The 22,075-nt window shown below is 63.8% G+C and overlaps 1 protein-coding gene, 1 long non-coding RNA gene and 2 other non-coding genes across 4 annotated transcripts; 1 reads left to right on the top strand and 3 right to left on the bottom strand.

Annotated features, from left to right (window-relative positions):
* Positions 1 to 1,417: 1,417 nt before the first annotated feature.
* Positions 1,418 to 9,992, top strand: DIPK1B (divergent protein kinase domain 1B). Its single transcript, XM_065928112.1, has 5 exons — positions 1,418 to 1,605; positions 5,603 to 5,737; positions 8,047 to 8,154; positions 8,243 to 8,419; positions 8,893 to 9,992. The coding sequence occupies exons 1-5, from the start codon at positions 1,543 to 1,545 to the stop codon at positions 9,703 to 9,705; spliced, it is 1,296 nt and encodes a 431-aa protein (XP_065784184.1). The 5' UTR covers positions 1,418 to 1,542; the 3' UTR covers positions 9,706 to 9,992.
* A 953-nt stretch (positions 9,993 to 10,945) lies between these two features.
* On the bottom strand, positions 10,946 to 14,359 carry LOC136163655 (uncharacterized). Its single transcript, XR_010662282.1, has 5 exons — positions 14,181 to 14,359; positions 13,393 to 13,489; positions 12,656 to 12,715; positions 12,126 to 12,196; positions 10,946 to 11,298 (listed from the first exon to the last, which is right to left on the bottom strand). It is a non-coding gene; the product is annotated as an uncharacterized lncRNA (long non-coding RNA).
* LOC136165835 (small nucleolar RNA SNORA43) lies at positions 12,447 to 12,580 on the bottom strand. The gene has a single exon (XR_010662801.1). It is a non-coding gene; the product is annotated as a small nucleolar RNA SNORA43 (small nucleolar RNA).
* Positions 13,565 to 13,696, bottom strand: LOC136165851 (small nucleolar RNA SNORA17). Its single transcript, XR_010662817.1, has one exon. It is a non-coding gene; the product is annotated as a small nucleolar RNA SNORA17 (small nucleolar RNA).
* Positions 14,360 to 22,075: the final 7,716 nt, after the last annotated feature.

Raw genomic sequence — 22,075 nt, 5'->3', positions numbered from 1 at the left:
AAAAATAAATAAAAGAAACTTTAAAAAAAATTAATAATGTGTAGTCTTTGAAAAGCACTGTTAAGAAAATGAAAAGACAAGCCAGAGACTGGGAGAAAATCTTTGGGAATCACATATTTGATAAGGTGCTGGTTTCCAGAAGATATAAAAAATTCTCAAAACTCAACAAAGAAACAAACAATACCCCCCCCCCACACACACACACAAGTTGGGCAAAAAGTTTGCACAGATGCTTTGCCAAAGAATATATACAGGTTGCAACTAACTTTGTAAGAAATAGCCAACATCAATAGCCTTTGGGGAAATGCAAGTAACCACAAAGAAACCACAAAGAAACAGCTCCCCACAGAATGACTGGAATTTAAAAGGGGTCATACCAAGTGCCCAAAGGAAAGTGGAGTGATCAGACCTCCCACCGGGAGTGTAAGGGGAACCTACACCGACCGAGCCGACCACGGCATCCCCAGCCTGTGTCACCTCAGGGAAAAGGAGTGTCCTTAGCACAGAACCTCAGTTCTGACCTGACGGCGGCTCTGAGCCTGATGTCCCAAGCCAGGACCAACTCCGGGGGCCTTCAGGAGGTTCCTGACTGGCTGATCGAGTTGGTGCCTGGTGCCCGCGCTGGCAAAGAGGGGTGCTGAACGTGCAGGGCCTCTGCCCAGTGACAGAGGCCAGACCTGGAGGCTGCGGCCGCAGGGGACGAGCCGGAGCTCACCAGGACTGGGCCCGGGGCGGGGGAGCCTGGGAGAAAGCAAGGCCCGAACTACTCTGCAGCCTGCAAGCGTGGTGCCCACGGGGCTGTCTGTGCGAACACCGGCAGAGCCGCGCGGTGCAAGAGTGCGTTTTACTCTCTTTAAAAAGCGGGAGAAAGAGGCCAACGCTGCCGCAGTGTCCACGGCCCCTCTAGGCCCTGTGGTCTGCGCAGGACCCCACTAGGGGCCTCGCCATGACTCCTGGAGGGCCCCCGCGCCTCCCGCGCCCCGCGCGTACGACCCTGCCCCGGGGGACCTCCGCAGGCTGCCCGGCTCCATCACCCGCTTCCTCCTCCGCCGAGGGGCGCGCGACGGCCCTGGCCGTGCAGTCCCCTCCCGTGGCGGCCGCGCGGGCGGCGGGGGCTTGCACGCAGGGGGCTTGTCTGCGCCGCCGGGGGCGGGCCGGGGGCGCGGGGGGGCGGGGCTTCGGCGCCCTCCCCCTTCCCTCAGGGGCGGGGCGCGGCGGGGCGGTGGGGCGGAGGCGGGGCCGCGCGCGCCTCCCCCTCCCCGCGAGGCGGCCCTCCGCGCCCCCGGCCCTCCCTCCCCGCCGCGCGCCCCCGCGCCGCCCGCCTCGCGGCCACGCGCCCTCGCGCGCCTTTGGCTCCCCGCCTCCCCCCGGCGCGCGCCCCCGCCGCGCCCCCTCCCCGCGCACCCGCCGGGCCGTCAGAGGCGAGCGCTCCGGCGTGGACGCGGGGCGGGGAGGAGGCGCGGCGGCCGATGCGGGCGGGCCGGCCCGCGGGGCTGAGGCCGAGCGGAGGCGAGCCGGGCCCGCGCACGGCCCGCGCCCACCATGCGGCGGCTGCGGCGCCTGGCGCACCTGGTGCTCTTCTGCCCCTTCTCCAAGGGCCTGCAGGTAGGCGCGCCCCCGGCCCGGCCGGCTCTCGCCCCCACCTCCCGCCCTGGGGCGCGGGCCGCGGCGGGGGCGCGCGGCATCCAGCCCGGGGATCCCGGGCGGATTCCGGACTCAGGGTCGCTGAGGGCCGGGGTGCGTGGTCCCTGGGGGGCCGGGGACCGGCAGGGCCCGGGGCCCGGGGTGGGGGTTGCCGATCGGGTGAGCGGATGCTGCGGGGTTGGCCCCAGTGCCTCTGGGGCTGCAGAAGGCCCCCGCCCCGCCGCGGGCCGGAGCTGCTCCCGCAGGCCCCGAAGCCACACCAGGTCCGCCCCGCTTTGCTCTACTTAGGAGACCAGGTTTGTCTTTCTGTGATGGAAAACTTGGGACCCGTAGAAGCACCCTAAGAAGGGCATGCCCTCCCCCTGGGCCATCCCCCAGCCAGCCAGAGATGAGGAGTGTGCCCTGACCCCACAGTGACCTTGGACAGATCCCTGGCCCTCTCAGGACCCTGCCTTCTGCAGGGGATCCCCAGGCTGCTTTGGGGGCCGGCTGCCGCGATCCCTGTCATGGCTACTTGGGGTAGTCTGAGCTGGGCTGAATGCGAGTCGCAAATTACGCAGGCCAAACCTGCCCCCTTCATGACCCCAGCCCGGGCAGAAGCAGACAGCCCTGATCAGACCCGCCCAGAAGGGCGGGAGCCAGGTAATGCACGCAGGGGCTTGTCTGCACCAGAAGCCGTCCTGCCATCAGGGGTCTTGGGGGGGTAGGGGTCCCCACCCAGCTCCGGGTCGGGTGGGAGCTGAGGGTCTGCGTCCTCCCCCAGGCTGGGAGGTGGGGGTGCAGTGGCCCCATCCTGAGGGAAAGGCCTTGACAGAGGAGGCCAGTGTGGCGGGTCTGCGACCGGGGGTGTCAGGCCTCTGAGCTCAGCCCCGGAATAGTAGATGAGCCTGGACAGGAGAGGTGATGGGTTCCCAATGGCTTGGGTTGGTTCTGAGACGCCCCCACTTAATGTGAGGACACACCCTGAGCCTCAGTTTCCCGCATGTGAAACACACTCCTGCATTGGTGGTGAGGGGTGGAGGCCACGGTGCACGTGGGCTGCTGGCCCCAAGGCTGCCGGTCATCATGCTGCTCTGTCGCCCGAGTGACCCCCCAAGTGCCCCATAGGAGCCGGGCAGGCCAGGGGGCGGGGGGAGCCGCCGGCCCGGGGAACAATGAGGGGTGGGCTCCCCCCGTCCTGGGGCATGCTCACCGGTGGGCGTCAGGACCCCACAGGGGCAGGGACTCCCCCCGGAGGGAGTGCCCGCCTGCGATCAGGGCCTGGGGGTCACGCAGAGCTCGGCACCGGGGTCAGTGTCTGTGGAGCAGGGCCGCCGCGGGAAGGCCGGAGCTGGAGGGGCTCTGGCAGGAGGGTGGGCCGTGTCCGAGGTGGGCCTTGCGGTCAGGCCGGGAACCTGGGTCTGGCCCAGGTCAGCACCTGAGGCCAGTGCAGGCGACAGCCCGCCCTTCTCCCGCCTGTCACCCCAGGACCCCTGGCGCCAGCTCCCAGAGGCCCTGCCTGCCTGCCTCGCGGTTACCCGCTGTTGGAAGTCTTCTGACCTTGTCCTGTCCCCAGCAACGCCCCTGGCTCCCCGGCCCCCCACCCGCTGGTCTGCTTTCCTGTTTTTCCCTTTGAACAAAACTGGCGGAAACAGATGTGGTGGCAGGACCAGTGGACCTGCGACCCGGGCCTGCCACCCTGGCCAGGACCACCCCGGGCCTCTGTGGCTCCGAGCCTGCGCCGGAGCTCGGGGGTCCTCCTGCCTCAGCGCCTCCCGGGCTGGCTGGCTGAGGGGGTGGGCCAGATAGCAGGAGTGGGGGACCTTGCCTTTCCTGGAGGAACCGTAAAAACGAGCGCAGCTGCCTGGGCTAATCCTGGAGGCCCTGCCCCGTCCTCACGGGAGAGCTGCTGGCCCCATTTCTGGGCCCCAGCCTCCAGGTGGCGAGAACCCATGACTGACCAGGACTGGAGCCGCCCGCTGACCCTCGGGTAGTGGGATGTGTGGCCAGTGCTGGCAGTGGCCCTCGTCCGGGGCAGGCTGGCCTGAAGCCCCCTGCTCTCCCGGGCCCTCTTCTCTGGGGCTTGGCTGAGCCGGTCGGGGTGTCTGAGCTCTTGCACGGGGCAGCGCCTGGTAGCCCTGGCCCATCAGCTGACCACCCCTGGACAGCAGCCACTGAGGCTGTGATTTACCGGGATGGGCGTGGGGAAGGAAGCTGATGCTCCTGCAGTCCTGGCTTGGGGGCTGGATGGGAGACAGTGCCCCCCAGTTCCTGTAGGGCTGTGGGTCCCCCCCCCGTGATTCCACTCGTCAGCCAGGGAGACCTGGCCGAGGGACTGAGCCCCCCAGAGAAGCAGTTCCTGGCCTACCCCACGCTCCTGGGACGGAGCCTCTGGCAGCGGCGCCAGGGGCTGAGTGTCTTAGTTATCTGTTCTCTATTATGGTAAATTGCACATCGCATGAATTTAACATCTTAGCCAGTTTTTAAGTGCGCCGTTCAAGGGCATTGAACACATCCCCGTTGTTGAGCCACCATCACCATCCATCTCTAGAACTCGTTTCATTTTCCCAAACTCAAGCCCTCAAGCTCTGTCCCCTTCGCACACTCACTGGCCGTCCTGGGCAGGCCCCCTCCTCCCCCCGCTCCCCCTTGTCGCCGCCCTTCCTGTCTCTGTGGATCTGAGTCCTTTAGGTTGTGGCATGGGTGGGGTCACACAGGCTCTGTCTTGTGTCTGGCTCATTTCCCTGGACATGATGTCCTGCTGGGTCATCCATGCCTGGGTGGGAGTTCTTTGCCTTTTCATGACTGGATACCGTTCTCTCCTGTGGATGGGCCGTGTTTGGCTTGCCCACTTCTCAGTGCATCCCGCGGGTCGTGTCTACCCTTTGGCTGCTGTGATGGGGGGGGGGGGTGTGCGAAGCTGTGTCCCTTAAAAGCTCGCAGGTGACCACGGCTCCGAGCCCGGCGCTCTCTGCCGGCCCCGTTCCTGCCTGAAGTCTCCCCCAGTGGGAGGAACCATGTGCAGGGTGCCGCGCCAGGGTGAGGGGTCCGGGGTGGGGAAGCGCAGCTCCAGCCTGACCTTGTACAGACGTTACATGTCATGATGAAATGAGGGCAGGACAGGGGGAAAAAATCGTTCCAAATCTCTTTATTCAGCAAAATAAAGAGCTGTCTACCCTAAATCCTCCTCATTTGGAATTAATTTTTCCCTGCCTGTGAGATTTCAAGGTCTGGGAGACACCAGGCCCCTCCCTGCCTTGCACCCGGAGTGGGTGCGCGGAGTGGGGGAAGGAGACACTGACTGGGGCGGGGCTTGGGGGGGGGGGCTGGGGTCTAGGAGGCGGGGCTGGGGTCTAGGAGGCGGGGCGGGGGGGGGCTGGGTCTAGGAGGCGGGGCTGGGGCCTAGGAGGCGGGGCTTGGGGGGGCCGGGGTCTAGGAGGCGGGGCTGGGGTCTAGGAGGCGGGGCTGGGGGGGTGGCTGGGGTCTAGGAGGCGGGGCTTGGGGGGGGCCGGGGTCTAGGAGGCGGGGCTGGGGTCTAGGAGGCGGGGCTGGGGTGTAGGAGGCGGGGCTGGGGGGGGCTGGGGTCTAGGAGGAGGGGCTGGGGGGGCTGGGGTCTAGGAGGCGGGGCTGGGGTCTAGGAGGCGGGGCTGGGGGGGGGTGGCTGGGGTCTAGGAGGCGGGGCTGGGGGGGGCTGGGGTCTAGGAGGCGGGGCTGGGGGGGGCTGGGGTCTAGGAGGCGGGGCTGGGGGGGCTGGGGTCTAGGAGGCGGGCCTAGGGGGGCTGGGGTCTAGGGGGCGGGGCTGGGTCTAGGAGGCGGGGCTGGGGTCTAGGAGGCGGGGCTGGGGGGGGTGGCTGGGGTCTAGGAGGCGGGGCTGGGGGGGGGGCTGGGGTCTAGGAGGCGGGGCTGGGGGCGCCGGGGTCTAGGAGGCGGTGTCAGCGCGCCTGGAACGCTGTGCTTCTTCACGGCCCCTCCCCCGCAGGGCCGGCTCCCAGGCCTGAGGGTCAAGTATGTCTTCCTGGTGTGGCTGGGCGTCCTCGCGGGCAGCTGGCTGGCCTACGTGCACTACTCGTCCTACGCGGAGCTCTGCCGCGGCCACGTCTGCAGAGTGGTCATCGTAAGTGTCGCCTGGGGCCGTCTGCGGGCTCCGTCCGCCCCCAGCCAGCGCTCCTACGGTGGGCAGCCTAGAAACCGGGGCTTGAGGTGCCCGCCCAGTGGATTCTAGGAGCGTCTGGCTGCGCCCTGCGGGGCTGTCCCTGCAGGCCGTGGGGGAGGTCCGGGAGGAAGGGGTGCCCCATGGAGCACAGGCGAGTGGCTGGGGGTGGACAAACGGACGGATGGGTGGACAGGGCCGGTTATAGACATATCAGGAGGGGCCAGGGGTCCAGCAAAGGAGGCTGCAGGGTGTGATCTTCCGGGCCTGGGGGTGGAGATGCGCTAAGTCGCCACTGTGGCTGGTAGACCAAAGCTGTGCACATGTGTGTGAGGGCGCTTGTGGACCTGTGTGTGCTTGTCCACGGGAGTGTGTGTGTGCCCACGAGCACTGCTCCACGTGGCTCACGGCTCCTGCTGAAGGATGCCCTGTGACTGGTGGAGGGGGAGGTGACGCCAGCCGAAGGGGCCCTGGTAACCCTCAGACGCTGACTCCACCAGCCTCCCTGGGCAGGGGGGAGCCCTCGGCGGGCTAACAGGGTCTGGGGCATCCATGCCTGGGGGGACCCGCCCCGGTGGAGTTCCTGGGGTCCTGAAGTGGGGGCAGTGGGAGACCCCTGGCTTTGAACCTGTCTCCTGGTGGGGGCCTGGAGTTTCTGCTCCCCTGCAGGGTGAGGGGCGCTCTTGCTGGGGGGCTGTGTGGCACTGTGGAAGGGCTCAGCAGACCTGTTCTGCCCAGGGTACCGTGGGGGCCAAACTTGGGACAGTCCGGCGGTGGTGGTGGAGGGGTCCAGAGCCAATGTGACGAGACTTGCAAGGGGCTTATCAATTGTCAATTGTTCGCTGGGGGCAGGCCAACATCAGGCACAAAGGCGGGGCACCCAGCCCCAGGGGAAAAGTCCTTGTTTATTCCAGAAGTGCTTGCTGGGACCCTCCAGGGGTCAGACCCAAGCTGGGTGCCAGACACAGCTCTACTCCCAACCCGGCGGGCTGGGGACACCCAGGGGCAGGTGTGCGTGTGCAGGGAGTCTGGCCTCTGGGCAGGGGCGGGGAGAGGTACTGCTTGGGACCCCTTGCACTGGGCGAGGTCCCGAGCTGCCCGCGTGGGTGGAGGGATCTCTTGGGGCAGTGAGACCTGGGAGGACACGTGAGATGGGGTCTGGCCAGTGGGGTGCAGTGAGCAGCTGCTCAGAGCTGGTGGGTGTTTTCTGAGCACTTCCTGTGTGCCCGCAGCAGCCCTTCCACACACAGAGGACTGGGGGCCTGGGGGAGCAGACAAGGAACGTGCCCCTTCCAACCAGAGGATCTGCAGCTTCTGTCTTCCCAGAGCGCCCTGGCCTTCCCGCCAGCGCCAGAGCGGTCTCCCTGGCTGCTGGGCCGTGGGGACACCCCCTCCTTTCCTGAGAAGACCTGGCCACCTCATGGGGGTATCAGCTGTCTCTGAGAGATTCCACAGCTTGTCCAAGGTCACCCAGGGTGTGCGTGGGGGGAAAGGCAGGACCAGGGGTCACGGATCAGGTACCCATGGACCTCAGGGTGCTCGGCCCGGTTGCAGACAGGAGACAGGTTGGGAGGGGAGGGGTCTTGCCCCATCTGAGGCTGACGGCTACACTGCCCACCTCAGCTTTGGTGGGAGCCCCTGCCCACCCTGGTGGGCAGCGTGGCCGGCAGGCCCCGACCCCGGCCCAGCCTGGCTGCCTGCACTGGCAGACACCCCCATGAAGGGCCTTGCGGCTCCGGGGGCCCTGAGGGGGTCAGAGCGGACCCCTGCAGTGGAGGGGTCCCTTTTCTGTCCTGATGAACGGCTGTCGGGCTCTGAAGCCGCAGCACGGAAGCCTCCTCCCCGGTCCCGTAGGTGAGTCCAGGCCCTTGGCGTTCAGGAGGCCCTGCCTCCCCGCCCCCGGCACCCTCCCTTCCTGCAGGCCTGCTCCACCAAGGGCCTGGGCACCATGGCAACGGTGATGCACATCCAGGAATTCACCCCACGCTTGCTCCAGATGCCACAAATCTCCCCCCACCCCCTCACCTAGGGACCGCCCTGGGAAGGGCCTCACCTTCCGGCTCGGCTCAGCCCACACCCGGGACTGAGGGGGCTGCAAGGCCCTGTCTGGAGCCAGGAAGGGCCCGGTGGGGGCAGCGGCTCCTGCAGAGCTCGACCTGATCAGAGCTGCAAGCCTCTCCCTGTGTGTCGGCTAATGAGGCGCGGGCGGGCGGGCGGGCGGATGGAGCCCTCGCTCCCCCAGGCCACTTGCCGCGTCTCCCTGCTCTCCTCAGTGTGACCAGTACCACAAGGGCATCATCTCAGGCTCCCTCTGCCAGGACCTGTGCAGCCTGCAGCAGGTGGAGTGGAGGACCTGCCTCTCCTCCGTCCCAGGCCAGCAGGTGAGCCGGCCCGGCCCAGCCCCGGGGCTCCGCCGCCCGCGGTCGGCCGGAGCGGGCGTGTGCACAGGGGGTCCTCTGTTCCCCGCAGGTGTATAGCGGGCTCTGGCAGGGCAGGGAGGTGACCATCAAGTGTGGCCTCGAGGAGAGCCTGAGCTTGAAGGCCGGGGCCGATGTGGCCCCGCGGCGGGAACTGGTGCTCTTTGACAAGCCCACTCGGGGCACCTCGATTAAGGAGTTCCGGGAGATGACCCTCAGCTTTCTCAAGGTCAGTTGGCCCTCCTGAGGGCGGGGGGTGTGTCAAGTTCACGCCCAAGGACGTGAGCACAGGGCAGGCAGCAGGCTGGATGGGGGGCCACTTGGGCCAGGGGGTATCTGGCTAGCCCACCGGCTCCAAGCAGAAGCCACAGGCGTGAGGCTCAGGGAGCACCCACAGGCATGAGAACCCGCCCGGGGCCGGGGGGCAGGGGGCGGGGAGGAGGCCAGGGAGGAGGTGGGACCCGGGGGGGGGGGGGGGGGGCAGATGAGGGGTGAGCGACCCCCCAGTGCTCCCACCTTCCTGCGGGAAGTCTCCGGGCTCCCCAAGCGCTGGGGGCAGAGACGCACGTGGGCTTTCCAGGGGTGGTGAGGGTGCCTCCCCAGCGCCTCGCTGCCCCTTCCTGCTGGGGGCTGGAGGCCGATGCGTGGGGCCGGGTGCCAAGCCTGCAGCTGCGCGCCCACATCCCGCCTCCCCTCTCTCAGGCGAACCTAGGGGACCTTCCCTCCCTGCCCGCGCTGGTCGGCCAGGTCCTGCTCATGGCCGACTTCAACAAGGACAGCAGGGTGTCGCTGGCCGAGGCCAAGTCGGTGTGGGCGCTGCTGCAGCGCAACGAGTTCCTGCTGCTGCTGTCCCTGCAGGGGAAGGGGCACGCCTCCCCGCTGCTGGGCCACTGCGGGGACCTCTACGTCACGGAGGGCGTCCCGCGCAGCTCGGGGCCCGCGGCCGCCCTCCCGGCGCTGCTGCGGCCGCTGCTGCCGCCCGCCCTGCACGGGGCCCTGCAGCAGTGGCTGGGGCCCGCCTGGCCCTGGCGCGCCAAGATCGCCATCGGCCTGCTGGAATTCGTGGAGGAGCTCTTCCACGGCGCCTACGGGACCTTCTACATGTGCGAGACCACGCTGGCGAACGTGGGCTACACGGCCAAGTACGACTTCAGGATGGCCGACCTGCAGCAGGTGGCGCCCGAGGCCGCCGTGCGCCGCTTCCTGCGCGGCCGCCACTGCGAGCGCAGCGCCGACTGCACCTACGGGCGCGACTGCCGGGCGCCCTGCGACACGCTCCTGCGCCAGTGCAAGGGCGACCTGGTGCAGCCCAACCTGGCCAAAGTCTGCGAGCTGCTGCGCCACTACCTGCTGCCCGGCGCCCCCGCCGGCCTGCGCGCCGAGCTGGGCCGGCAGCTGCGCACCTGCGCCACGCTGAGCGGGCTGGCCAGCCAGGTGGAGGCCCACCACTCGCTGGTGCTCAGCCATCTCAAGACCCTGCTCTGGAAGGAGATCTCCAACACCAAGTACACGTGAGGCCCCGCCCCGCCCCGCCCGGAGACGTGGCTCCGCCCACCAGCCAGGCCTGCCCCCGGGCCCCTCCCCGCCTCCCACCCCGCCGAGGCCCTCTGCGGCCAGAGCGCGGCAGCCACGCGGCCCCTGCCCCTGCACCACCACCGCCGCCGCCCCCTGGAGTTTTCTGGGCTCTCACAGTGGAGCTGGCAGGAGAGAGGGAAGGACTCACAGCCCAAGCACCGACGGCTGGCCCTGGGACCTGCCCAGGCCTACGTTTCGTTACTTTGGAGAACTACATGTAAATAAAGCTTTTCTGTGAATTCTTCAGTCACCGAGTCATGTTCAGCTCTGCGGCCTCTGATCGCAGGCAGCGCGCCAGGCTGCCCTGTCCTTCACTACCTCCCAAGCTCATGTCAGTGATGCCATCCATCTCATCCTGTCGTCCCCTTCTCCTCCCGCCTTCAATCTTTCCCAGCATCAGGGTCTTTTCTCATGAGTCGGTTCTTCGAATCAAGTGGCCACAGTATTGGAGCTTCAGCTTCAGGCCTTCCAATGAATATTCAGGGTTGCTTTCCATTAGAATTGACTCGCTTGAAAGCACAGCCTCCTTTATGGTCCAACTCACATCCATACAGGACTGCTGGAAAATTCAGAGCTTTGACTATATATGGGCATTTGTCAGCAAAATGATGTCTTTGTTTTTTAATACACTGTCTAATACATTGTCACAGCTTTTCTTCCAAGGAGTGTCTTTTAATTTCATGGCTACTGTCCCTGTCCCCAGTGATTTTGGAGCCCAAGAAAATAGTGTCACTGTTTCCATTGTTTCCCTATTTGCCATGAAGTGATGGGACAGGATGCCATGATCTTAGTTCTCTTAAGCCAGCCTTTCCACTTTCCCTGAGTACCCCCACCCCACTCAACCTGGAGAGTCTACTGCAGGGAATGGGGCAGCCACAGGGGCCCATGCCACCCCTGGACCCACATCCTGGCAGCTGGCTGCTTGGGGTTGACTGGGGCCACGGGCAAGGGTGACTGGAAGCTGAGTGAGCCCATGGTTCTCAGTTGTGACCAGCCCTGACCTGGACCACACGTGGACGGGACGTAAGCAGGGGCGCACACAATTACAGGAGAACTTCAGATTTCATCGATTTCAAAAAGCTATCGTTGTCCAGTAAAGAGCCCAGGACCCTGACCCTCGCACCCTCAGCTCCTGTTGGGGCCCTGGCTGGTCAGACAGAGGAAAGGCAAGTCAAGATAGTTTATTCAAGATGCATTTATTTTTTACAGCTTTGCCAACATGGGGACATGCTCCCTCACAAAGACAGATCTTTCCATTCACTGTAACACCCTGTGCTGAAAACACGGCCCCAAGGTTTCAGCTGTGAGACACTCGTTCTCAGGACTAGTCTGCAAACCTCCTTCTCCCCTTCGGTGGGGGGATAATCCAGATACAGCTCAGGACTGTGGGGTGGGTCCGCACACAAGATCCTGACAAGCTAAGCCCACACGTTCTTCTTCAGAGGAATTTCCAAGGCCGTGCCTCTCCCAGGCTCTGTACTGCCCTTGACTCTGGCGGTGCGTGGCTGCTGGGCTGCTCACTGGGGTTCCCGCCTGCAGACAGGAAACCGAGGGGACTCACTAGGCGCGCCTCCCAGTGCTCGAGGTGTCGGACCAATGCCGCTCCCCTGGTCAAGCCTCCTTAGCTTGGGTGGAGACCTCAGACAGCAGCGGGGTTGTGGAATGCAAAGACAAGCCTCCTCAGCCCCATCCCCCCAGCACTCCTCCCAGTTTCTAGGGGATTCAGTCAGCGAGGGTCATCAGCAGGGTGGGGAAGGACATGCCGCCGCCAGCTCAAAGGTGGACGGACTGGACCTGCTGCCGTTGGACTTCTGGCAAGTCCACGTCACCCTGGCCCCACTCCAGTGGAGAAGCCACAGAAAAACTCAAGCGCAGAATGCGAGGAAATGTGGACCAAAAATCTAGTAGCAGCCACAAGTTCAAGATTGTTCTTAAAAAACAAAAACACCCGACCTGGATTGAAAACCCACCAGCTACACACTGTGCAGACAGCCCTCACCTGCCGCATGGTCCCTCCCACAGGGTGTGAGGGCTGGGTCACACTAGCTCAAGGGAACCAGCTTCCATCGTCCTGAGAACCCTCACCCCTGCCAGCAGGGAGTCACCAGCTGCATCCTGCTCCCCAGTTCTGCCCAGGGCGGCTTTCAGTCAGGTCCTCGAACACCCCCAAGAGCACCCCACAGCTGATTCCAGCTGGCTGTACACACTCCCCGACACACCCCTAACTTGCCACCCAGCTGCCCCATCAGCTAATGACCCGACTCCCCTCCAGGAGAGCCCACATCCAGATTCTGGCAAACCAGTCTCCTGTGCGGGTCCAGAAGCCGTCAGACCCCCAGCCAGCCCCCTGCCCAGCTCACCTGTCCTGACACGTGTCCTGAGGAGTCCCACCTGAGGGTCCCTCTCCCACAGACCAGCTGCGCCTACGGATCTGGGAGATGGAATCTAATCAGCGAATCCTCCCAAACCCTGTTTTTCTGCAGCAGCGCCGTCAACGGAATCCTCTGGCCTTCCCTCAAGGGACTCCTAAACATTCCTCCCACAGACTGACAGAGCCATCACTTCCAGCAGACCCTCTCCGGGTCAACCCCGCTGGACCCAAGCTTGCCGCCTGCCTGTCCGCTCACTCAGTCCTCCCCAGCCTGCTCTTCTGAGCACGTGGGAACAAGGGGCTCCCTCGGTGATGTCCGGCTACAAACCATTCTTAGTGCCCACGGTTCTGAGCACTGAGCGTAGAAATAGCCGCTTCCTCTCTGCCCCAACGGCACAGGCGCAGCAGGGCTGCCGCACCCGTGGTGCCGGCAAGTCCGGCAGCTGCAGGGCAGCGCCCCCCCCCACCCCCACCCCACCCCCGGCCTCCAGGAGCAGCTCAGCAGGCTCGGCCTCTTACCCTGGTCTGGAGCGTGAGGCTCACTCTCGCTGACTTCCACAGGCTCAGTCACCGTCCTTCCTGTATCCAATAAGAACGGGTGGTCCAGAATCAGTGAAGAGAAGCTACTGCTGAGTATTTAAAACTGACGAAGGTGGCTGCTGGCTGATGAACCTGGGGGACCACAGTGGAGCCAGCCTCCTCTATCCATGGGATTTCCCAGGAAAGAATACCGGAGTGGCTGACCATTCCCTCCTCTTGGGAGTCTTTCTGACCAAGGCACTGAACCCAAGTTTCTTGGGTCTCTGCACTGGCAGGCGGATTCTTTACCAGAGTCACCGAGGAAGCCCATCCAGGAGGCCTCCCCCCACCCCCGAGAAATCTCTGCACCTTCTCTCCCAGGGAGCTACCAGTGAGACACTGGATAGATCAATGGATCAGGAAAGTACAATAAACAAGGCGACACAGGAAAAAAACGCTCTGGGATTTAAACAGGCCTCACCGCAGGCCACTGCAGCTGGTCTCTGGAACTGTCTGTTTCGGTCAACTTTTTCTTTTAAAGAGTTTGACTGTACAATCCATCGTAAAATTTCTTTTAAAAGGTAGAACAGTTACGTGTGAATACCCTGCAACATTTCAATCCACCTAAAACAAGCTCAATCATGTCAGTTGCTAGGTGGCATTGAGCTCACCTTTGAAAGGGAAATTTTAGTGCCACCATTTCGTAATACAAGTAGGTCGGCCTTACTGAAACCTACCCATCTTTCCTGCTGATCGCTGCGCCAAGAGGCAACCGCCCATCTGCTGCTGCTCCTCACACGGTAACCTCGGGGTGTCCTGGGGCCCAGCCAAGCGCTAGGAGAGAATTATGGCGTTCTTACACGACAGGCTTCAGGCAACACCCACCCACCCTTGGTGGGCAGTTCGTCAAGTGTCAGACTATCAATCATCCAGATGTCCACCGGCCGGTACACTGGGCGTAGACCAAGCCTCTCTGCTCTCTGCCACCTCATGACGCAGACGTGACACGGCAGCCACACCTGCAACGCCTCTGGGGGCATGCGGGGAAGATCATGACGCCCGTGGGTCCGAGTCCCGAGACTTTCTGTGCGCCTGCGAGACGCGCGACGAGGCCCTCCACCCAGGCTTGGCTTTGCTGCATTCGCCCTCCAGACCTACACCCGTCTGCACGCCAAACCCAGGTACCTTCCGTTTGACTCCCTGCTTCATTCCGGGCTGTGTGGAAAACCGAGGTTACGATACAGCGTGCAGACCCCAAGGGACAGAAGGGCCGCGCTATGCATGCCGCCGCCCCCTCCCCACTGTTGCGGTAAGGGGACCCCGCTTCCACACCCACTGCGTTACAAACCACGGGTAACCCGTAGACCAACTAGCTTTGAGACAGGGCCCAATATACAGTGGCGATCAATACGTTTAAAAACAAAACCAGACATTAAAGGCTCCTGCGCTTCGACGCCCACCGCCACGAGCCGGAATGCTGGCGGGCCGGGGGCGCGCGGCACGTTCCCCTAATGTCCCAGCTCACCCGTTAAACCCCCGCTGCCTTGCCGTGTTCCCGAGGCTTCCAAGCCGGGAAACTGGGGAGAGCACCCGGGCGGAGACGCCGGGCGCGGGGCTTGGCCGCAGGCGCGCCCTGGGGCGGACGGGCGCCTGGCCTCCCACCAACCTCTCCATCTTCGCCGCCCGGAAAGGACGCGCGAGCGCGCGCCGCGCCTTTTATACCGCGGACGGCGGCCCGCGAGGCCCAGCCCGCGCCCTCCCCGAGTTCGCCGGCGCCGCAGCGCCTTCTAGCGGACCCTCCCGGCCGCACCGCCTGCCTGGCGCCCGCGGGCCTGGCTGAACTCCTCTGTTGCGACCTCCTGCCAGCCGCGCCCCGGGTGGGGGCGATCCTCGCGCGGCCCCCGCGCCTCCGACGGTAGGGTGGAACCTGCCTTCCGTGGGCGGCGGGACAGCACGAGCTAGCTTCTGCAAAACACTTGGACGCAAGCTCCTTGGAGGAAAAGCCATGACTGACCTAGACAGCGTATTAAAAAGCAAAGACAAAGGTCCGTCTCATTACCGACAAAGATCCATCTCATGAAGGCTTTGGTTTTCCAGTGGTCATGTGTGGATGTGAGAGTTGGACTACAAAGAAAGCTGAGTGCCGAAGAATTAATGCTTTTGAACTCTGGTGTTGGAGAAGACTCCTGAGAGCCCCTTGGACAGCAAGGAGATCCAACCAGTCCATCCTAAAGGAAATCAGTCCTGAGCGTTCACTGGAAGGTCTGATGTTGAAGCTGAAACTCCCAACACTTTGGCCACCTGATGCGAAGAGCTGACTCATTGGAAAAGACCCTGACGCTGAGAAAGATTGAGGGCAGGAGGAGAAGGGGATGACAGAGGATGAGATGGTTGGATGGCATCACCGACTCAATGGACATGAGTTTGAACAAACTCCAGGAGATGGTGATGGACAGGGAGGCCTGGCGTGCTGCAGTCCATGGGGTCGCAAAGGGTCAGACATGCCTGAGGGACAACAAAAGCACTTAGAACCAGGCAAGGCCCGGTGTGCGTGTCCTCCAGGGGATCTTCCTGACCCAGCGATCGAACCGGTCTCCTGCCTTGCGGGCAGATTCTTTACCGTCTGAGCCACTAGGGAAGCTCAAAGCCCAGAGGCAGCTGGTAACTAACGCCTGCCGTAGTGACTGCCCCGACCCACGAGCGTCCCTGACCTGGGGCCGCCTCTTGTTTCCTGCAGAAGGGCCTCCCGCCTTCTGGGAGGCTGGGCTGTGCTGCTGGCTCTGCCCCAGCCCCCTGGGGCCCCCGCCCCCAGGGTGGGTCTGAGGCCCTGTGAAAGCCTTCTTCGCCTCTTCTACAGATAGAGACCTCCGTCGAGCCCCACTCAGGAGGGGTCGCCTAGGTGTCGGCTCTGACTTGGGATAGGGGCTGCCTGGGGGCGCTGGGGAAGACTTGAGGTGGGGTCAGGGAGGACCCACCATGGATTCATTAGTCTCCTGAGACTTCGTAAAGCTCACAGGTTATGGCCAGTTTGGGCTACACCGCCGTGAAAAGTGTTGCTAACTGGATTCTCTGTGGTTGGGGGCAGAGTGGGGAGTCCCAGACCTGCCTCCCAGGGCAGCCCCTTGGGCCACTTAACTTGAGCATTCCAGCAGCACCGCGTTCCTGGGCAGCTGGGGTGCCCTCTCCTTGAAGCACAGTGAGCAGTGGGCCTGGTTTCGTGGGGGCAGGCTGAGCGGGCTTTGGGACGGAAGGACCCCTCCCGTCCTACCCACCCAGCAGCCACAGTGACCAGCTGGCAAGCTGCAGACACAATTCTCCAAGAACAGGAAGCTTCCAGAACTGGAGAGGGGTTCCTGGGCCCTCTCGTGGGATGCCCTGGCCCTGGGATCCCGTGCTCCACCACCCTGGCCCGGTGGCAGGCCGACACGCTCCGGTCCCCGAGGCAGGTGGTGATGACACAGTTGGCCACGCTGCTGAACGGGGTGACGGTGGCACAGACGGTGGGTGCCGGGTGCTCCTTGCCCTTCTGGCCCGCAGGGACCACCTTCCTGAACAGCTCCTGGGGGGCGGGGGAGGGTCACCCGGCTCTGCGGCACCCCGACTCAGCACCCCAGGTCCCCCCTGCAAGCCTAGGCGGGGTTACTAGTCAGAGCTGGAGCTCTGGAAACTGGGGGCCGGGGCGGGGTGGGCACCGTCTTTGCTCCTGGCCCAGCGTCAGCCTCTGGGGGCTGCTCCCGCGTCCCTGTGTGTCCCGCCCCCGCCCCCTCTCCGCTCCCTAAGCCTCCCCTTCTCACCCTCAGGCTCTGCCTCTGAGCTGCACTTAGGCCGCCAGCGGCTGGAGGCTGAGCCCTGGGGTGGGCGGCGGCAGTGGTGATCTCTGGCCTTCGGTCGCCTTCACTGCAGGCCGAGCCTATCGGCTGCCCTCCTCGGGGCTTCAGCCCCAGCATGTGGACCCTTGCTTTCCCAAACAAGGCTCAGAGTGACCAAGAAGACCTCGGAGTTTAAACTGTGACCACTGTTAAAATCATGTTTGCATTAGACCGAGAATCTCCCTTCCAGGGATTTAAGCTAAACAAAGATTTATGGACTCACATGTTCCCTTCAGCACAGCGATGAGAGAGACAAATCGGAAATGGACTCAGTATTTACATGATTCGGGGGCCCTGGACAATTCAGAAGAGGAAGAGGATGGACTGGCCGATGTCCACCAGGGGAAACTGGATTCCGGAAAAGCACACACCCTGGGATCTTCCTCACCTACCAGGGCTCAGGGCACACGAGGGGAGGGAGGGCTTTCTTCTTTAATTCTTCATTCCTTTAGAATTCATTCTTTTACATTTACTCTCCTTCTAGTAGTTGTTCAGTCACTAAGTGGCGTCTGACCTATTTGACCCCATGGACTGCTGCATGCCAGGCTCCTCTGCCCTCTACTGTCCCCCGGAGTTCATGTCCATTGAGTCCGTGATGCTAGCTAACCATCTCATCCTCTGCCCCCTGCTTCTCCTTTAGCTTCAGTCTTTACCCCACAGATGAGTGATAAGTGGATGAGGTCCTGCTGTCCCCTCTCCCCTTTGCCTGTGGGTGGTGAGCCCCACGGCAGCCCCCAGCATCCCCGCCTCCAGGCCCACACCCGTGAGAGTCCTCCCTGAGGGTGGAGGGGCTTTGGGCTTTGGGTTCAAATGAACAGAATCGGGCCAAAGCGATGGGCTGTCGTTTCCAAGACTCACTGATGAAAAGTCTGTGACCGCTCCTGGTCCCCCTCCTGGGTTTCTCTCCCCTGTCTCCCTGTCTCTGACGCAATGTTCCAGAGAGGCAGGATCAGATGTTATGAGGTGCCTGAGGCTCCAGCACCCACAGAACTGACATTGGGTCAGGCCCACAGACTAGAAAGACCTGCACCTCCATCCGTACTGAATCCACCAATGACCTCAGACACACCTGCCCTGCTGGAGTCTCAGCTGGGACCACAGCCCAGCTCCTGGGCAGCCTCGGGCAGAGGTCCCCATCTGAGCGGAGCCTGCATCCGGGCCACAGACACCGTGTGAAGGTCAGGGTTTGCCCTCTTGCATGTGCGTGCTAAGGCGCTTCAGGCGTGTCCGACTCTTTGTGACTCTACGGACTGTGCCCGCCGGCTCCTCCGTCCACGGGACTCTCCCGGCGAGAATGCTGGGGTGGCTGCCATGCCCTCCTCCAGGGGATCTTCCCGACCCAGGGATCGAACCCGGGTCTCCTGTGGCTCCTGTGTTGCAGGAGGATTCCTTACCGCTGAGCCACGCGGGAAGCCCCTTGCCTTTGTGAGGGGAAGACCATCACACAGCACAGACCCCAGGACATCCAGCGAGACCCGGGTCTGCCCTCCCCCTCCCCCCCACCCTCTCCATCTCCGCCACCCCGGCTCCTGCCTCACCTGCCCTCTGGCGGAAGTCTCTTCCTCCTCTGAGTCTCCGCATCTCTGACCCCCGACCCCGCCCCAGCTCACCGCTCAGGGCGTGCGGGGCTGACCTCACCTCTGACCCACCTCCCACCCCAGCTCACCGCTCAGGGCGTGCGGGGCTGACCTCGCCTCTGACCCTCCCCACCCCCGCCCCAGCTCACCGCTCAGGGCGTGCAAGGCTGACCTCACCTCTGACCCCCCACCCCCGCCCCAGCTCACCGCTCAGGGCGTGCAGGGCTGACCTCACCTCTGACCCCCACCCCCGCCCCAGCTCACCGCTCAGGGCGTGCGGGGCTGACCTCACCTCTGACCCCCCACCCCCGCCCCAGCTCACCGCTCAGGGCGTGCGGGGCTGACCTCACCTCTGACCCCCATCCACCCCCTGCCCCAGCTCACCGCTCAGGGCGTGCAGGGCTGACCTCGCCTCTGACCCCCATCCACCCCAGCTCACCGCTCAGGGCGTGCGGGCTGACCTCACCTCTGACCCCCCACCCCCGCCCCAGCTCACCGCTCAGGGCGTGCGGGGCTGACCTCACCTCTGACCATCCCACCCCCGCCCCAGCTCACCGCTCAGGGCGTGCGGGGCCGGCCGCCCCTGTCCCTCTGGTCTCCGCATCGGTGTCCCGTGGAGCCTTCTGGGCCCCCCGGGCTCCCGGCCCTCCCCCAGGACCCGGTTCCCCGGAGCGCGCGCTCTTCTCTCGGCGGACTTGCTCTCCTCTCCCGTCCACCCGCCCCTCCGGCCGTGAGCTCCTGCGGGTCAGGGGCCGTCTGTCAGGCCAGACCACCCCCAGGCCTCACACGGCCCCCGTTCGTGCCGGGGGCGCAGCAGCTGGACCATCAACGAGGGCCTCGGCGCCCCCTCCGCCTCTGAGCAGCTGACACGGCGGGCCTGGAGGCTGACAGTGAGAGGCGCCTGTGGAGTCAGAGGCGGGCGGACGCCCGGAACGACCCTGGGCTTCCTCCGCGGAGCAGAGCGCGCTCTGCCCGCCCCCGCGTGCCCGTCTCCAGCACTGCAGCCCCAGGCTGGAAAGGCAGAGACCAAATCCCGTGTTTGCGGTCCAGGTTCCCCGATGGCTCAGCGGGTAAAGAACCTGCTTGCAACGCAGAAGACACACCGGGAAGACCCCCTGGAGAAGGGAAAAGGCAGCCCCCTCAATACTCTTACCCTGAAAGCCCCGTGGACAGAGGAGCCTGGCGGGATGTGACAGCAACTCAGCCAGGCGGTGGTTCCACCAGGGCCCCGCCACCCCCGAGGGAGCAGGGCCTGCCGGCTCCTGGGCAAGAGGGACCTCAGCGCTTCCCTCGCCCCCTCCCCCTCCACTGTCCCCATGCCCAGGTCACTCCAGAGGCCTCCTCACCCCAACCAGGGCTCCAAATGAGGACCCCCAGGGGCCAACAAGCAGGGTCTTGTCCCTGATCCCCGATGGGTGGTCCAGTCCCTGCTGCCTTCTGCACCCCCGGGTCCCCAGTCCCCCACATCCCCAGGCTGCCGCCTGCTCAGAAGGACCTCAGGGAGCAGAAGCTTTTTCCAAGGACTCAGAGCACAGTGGGTCATGGACCGGGGAGCAAGGCCAGCAGACTCTCCTGCGATCTTACGGGGCCTCGGGGAGCACCCCCTCTACAGGGAGTCCTCTCCTGGGGAGGAGCCTCATCCTAGCTCCTGGAGCCCAGAGAGGTGGACACAGGACCCCAGACCCTGTCTTCCCCAGGCCTCTCTAGGGATGGCCCGGTGGGCTCCCTGGCGACCCCCTTCCCATGCTATGGGCTGGGCATGTTGCTGAGGGCGTCGTTATCTCCGTCCGCAACCTCCTCCTTCTCACCCCCTCCCCTCCCCCCGTGTGCACACCCCTCTGACCCCCAGCAGGGCAGTCAGTGACTGAGTTGTGTGTGTGTGCACCCGTGCACCTGGGCCCTCGTGGGGACGCCCGGAGGAATCGGCCCCCCATGGGAGGGGTGGGCAGGGGTCCTCCAGGACCTGAGGGGCTCTCATCCCAGAGGAAACCCCCGGGGAAGGTTGAGCCCAGCCGGGGAGGTAGGAACCAATCCCGTCCTTCTAGACTCTGCCCACCTCCCAGGCCGGGGGCTCATGGCGGGTTGGACGGGGACCTGCATCAGGCCAGCTCTGCGAGGACGCGCCCAGGCTCTCTCCTCTGGACGGGTGTGGTGGGCACCCGCTCAGGGCCATACTGGCTTCCCTTCCGCTTGGCGGCTGGGCCTCACGATCATGGCCAAGAGCCGCAGGAGGCCCCAGAGGGTGTGGGCACGTGACACAGTGCGCAGGCGCCTCTGGTCCTGTGTCCTGACGCCTGCTAACCGCTCTGTGATCACCGCCCCCCTCTACCCTCCACTCCCCCCAAGTTCCCTGGGCCCTGGGCCCACTCTTCCTGACAGGCGGGCTGCAGCACGCTGGGCTGGCTGGGTTGGACATCTGGGGACCTGAGGGTCACTGAATCTACCTCTTCCAGCTCTGCTGGTCACCAGACTCCATCCCAGGGTCCAGCTCAGGGCATGGCTGGGTCAGGGGGACCCGCAGGGGGCAATAGACACCCAGCCGGGGCAGGGAGAAGGTCTGGCGGCTCCTCTTCCTCCTTCTCCACCCCTCCCCGCCGCCCCACACTCGTCTTTCTCACAGGACCCCAGGCAGAAGTTGTATGCAGCCCAGGCTGGTATAGGTGGGGCCGGAGGAAGCCCACCACTCAGATGAGCGCGTGTTGGGGCGCTTACTGTCATCAGGGGGCCCTCTGGGAACTCGGTGATTTCACACACTTTACAGATGAGCAGTGGTCCCAGGTCAAGCTCACTCAGCTCTCAGCGACCAAGGCCGGCGGTGCATGGGGTGGTCAGAATCACTGCTGCTCACCTTCACTGAGCCCGCGCGGGAACAGAAAGCACCAGACCCCCATCGCCCTTTCCACCGTGTTGCAACTGCTGCAGAAGTTTTGAGCCCTCCCGGGCAGTATGGCTTGTCCATTTTTGTCTCACGAAAGGCCGTCCTGCTCTCCTTCCCCGTACAAAGAAACTATACATACCTCACCCAGTTAGCAAATGACTCGCAAGATTCCTACCCCGTTCATTTGTTCCCTGCCTGGACACAGTGGGGGAAGGAGAGGGTGGGATGGTCTGAGAGAAGAGCATTGAAACATATACATTCCCAGATGTAAAACAGATAAACAGTGGGAGCTTGATGTGTGAGGCAGGGACCCCAAAGCCAGTGCTTCATGACTGCCTAGAAGGGTGGGGTGGGGAGCGAGGTGGGAGAGGGGTTCAAGAAGGAGGAGACACGTGTAAACCTACGGCCGACTCATGTTGATGTATGGAAGAAGCCATCACAATATTGCAATTATCCTCTGATTTTAAAAATAATTTAAGACAAAAAAACAAACAGGCAGATGATGTCTGATGGTGGTTGTCTCTGTCAGGAGGCCAGCTGTCCTAACGCAACTCTTGCACTAATAAACTCTATCCTGTTTCACTCTGTCTCTTGTCTGGCAATTCTTTTCCAACCTAAGCATGGACTGCAACACTGAGGACAAAATGTATTTTATGAGGGCTATTGCCCTGCCAACAAGACCGCTGTCTGTAGCTTGGCACTGAGTCTTTGTTTTACCCTGGGCAGTTGGCGGGGGTAGGGAGAGGATGGGAAGGCAGGTGCCCCCGCCCAGAAGGCTCAGCTGATCTGCACAGTGAAGCAACGTCAGCTCTCCTGGGCCGCAGGGGCCAAAGAGACAGGACCTGCAGCCTCCGTGGACCCCCCAAAGGACCCCAGAGTGCAGGTGGTCATCAATGGGAAATCGAGTGACACTTCTCCAGCGGTGCAAGCCTTGGGGTCACCTTGTCAAGAACCCCAATTTCAGAGAAGGAATGGGGTCTTCTCTGCTCCCCTCCCAACATTCTAGGGGGTTCATACTCATTTACATGTTCAGAGCGATGCAGACAAGATCGCAGACCCCCGTCCTCTAAGGGAGCTCTGTGGACACCCGGCTGAG

Source organism: Muntiacus reevesi, chromosome 3 (assembly GCF_963930625.1).
Source record: "Muntiacus reevesi chromosome 3, mMunRee1.1, whole genome shotgun sequence".
Lineage (NCBI taxonomy): Eukaryota > Metazoa > Chordata > Mammalia > Artiodactyla > Cervidae > Muntiacus > Muntiacus reevesi.
Note: the sequence above shows the minus strand (reverse complement) of the source record. Positions and strands in the feature narration are given on the sequence as shown.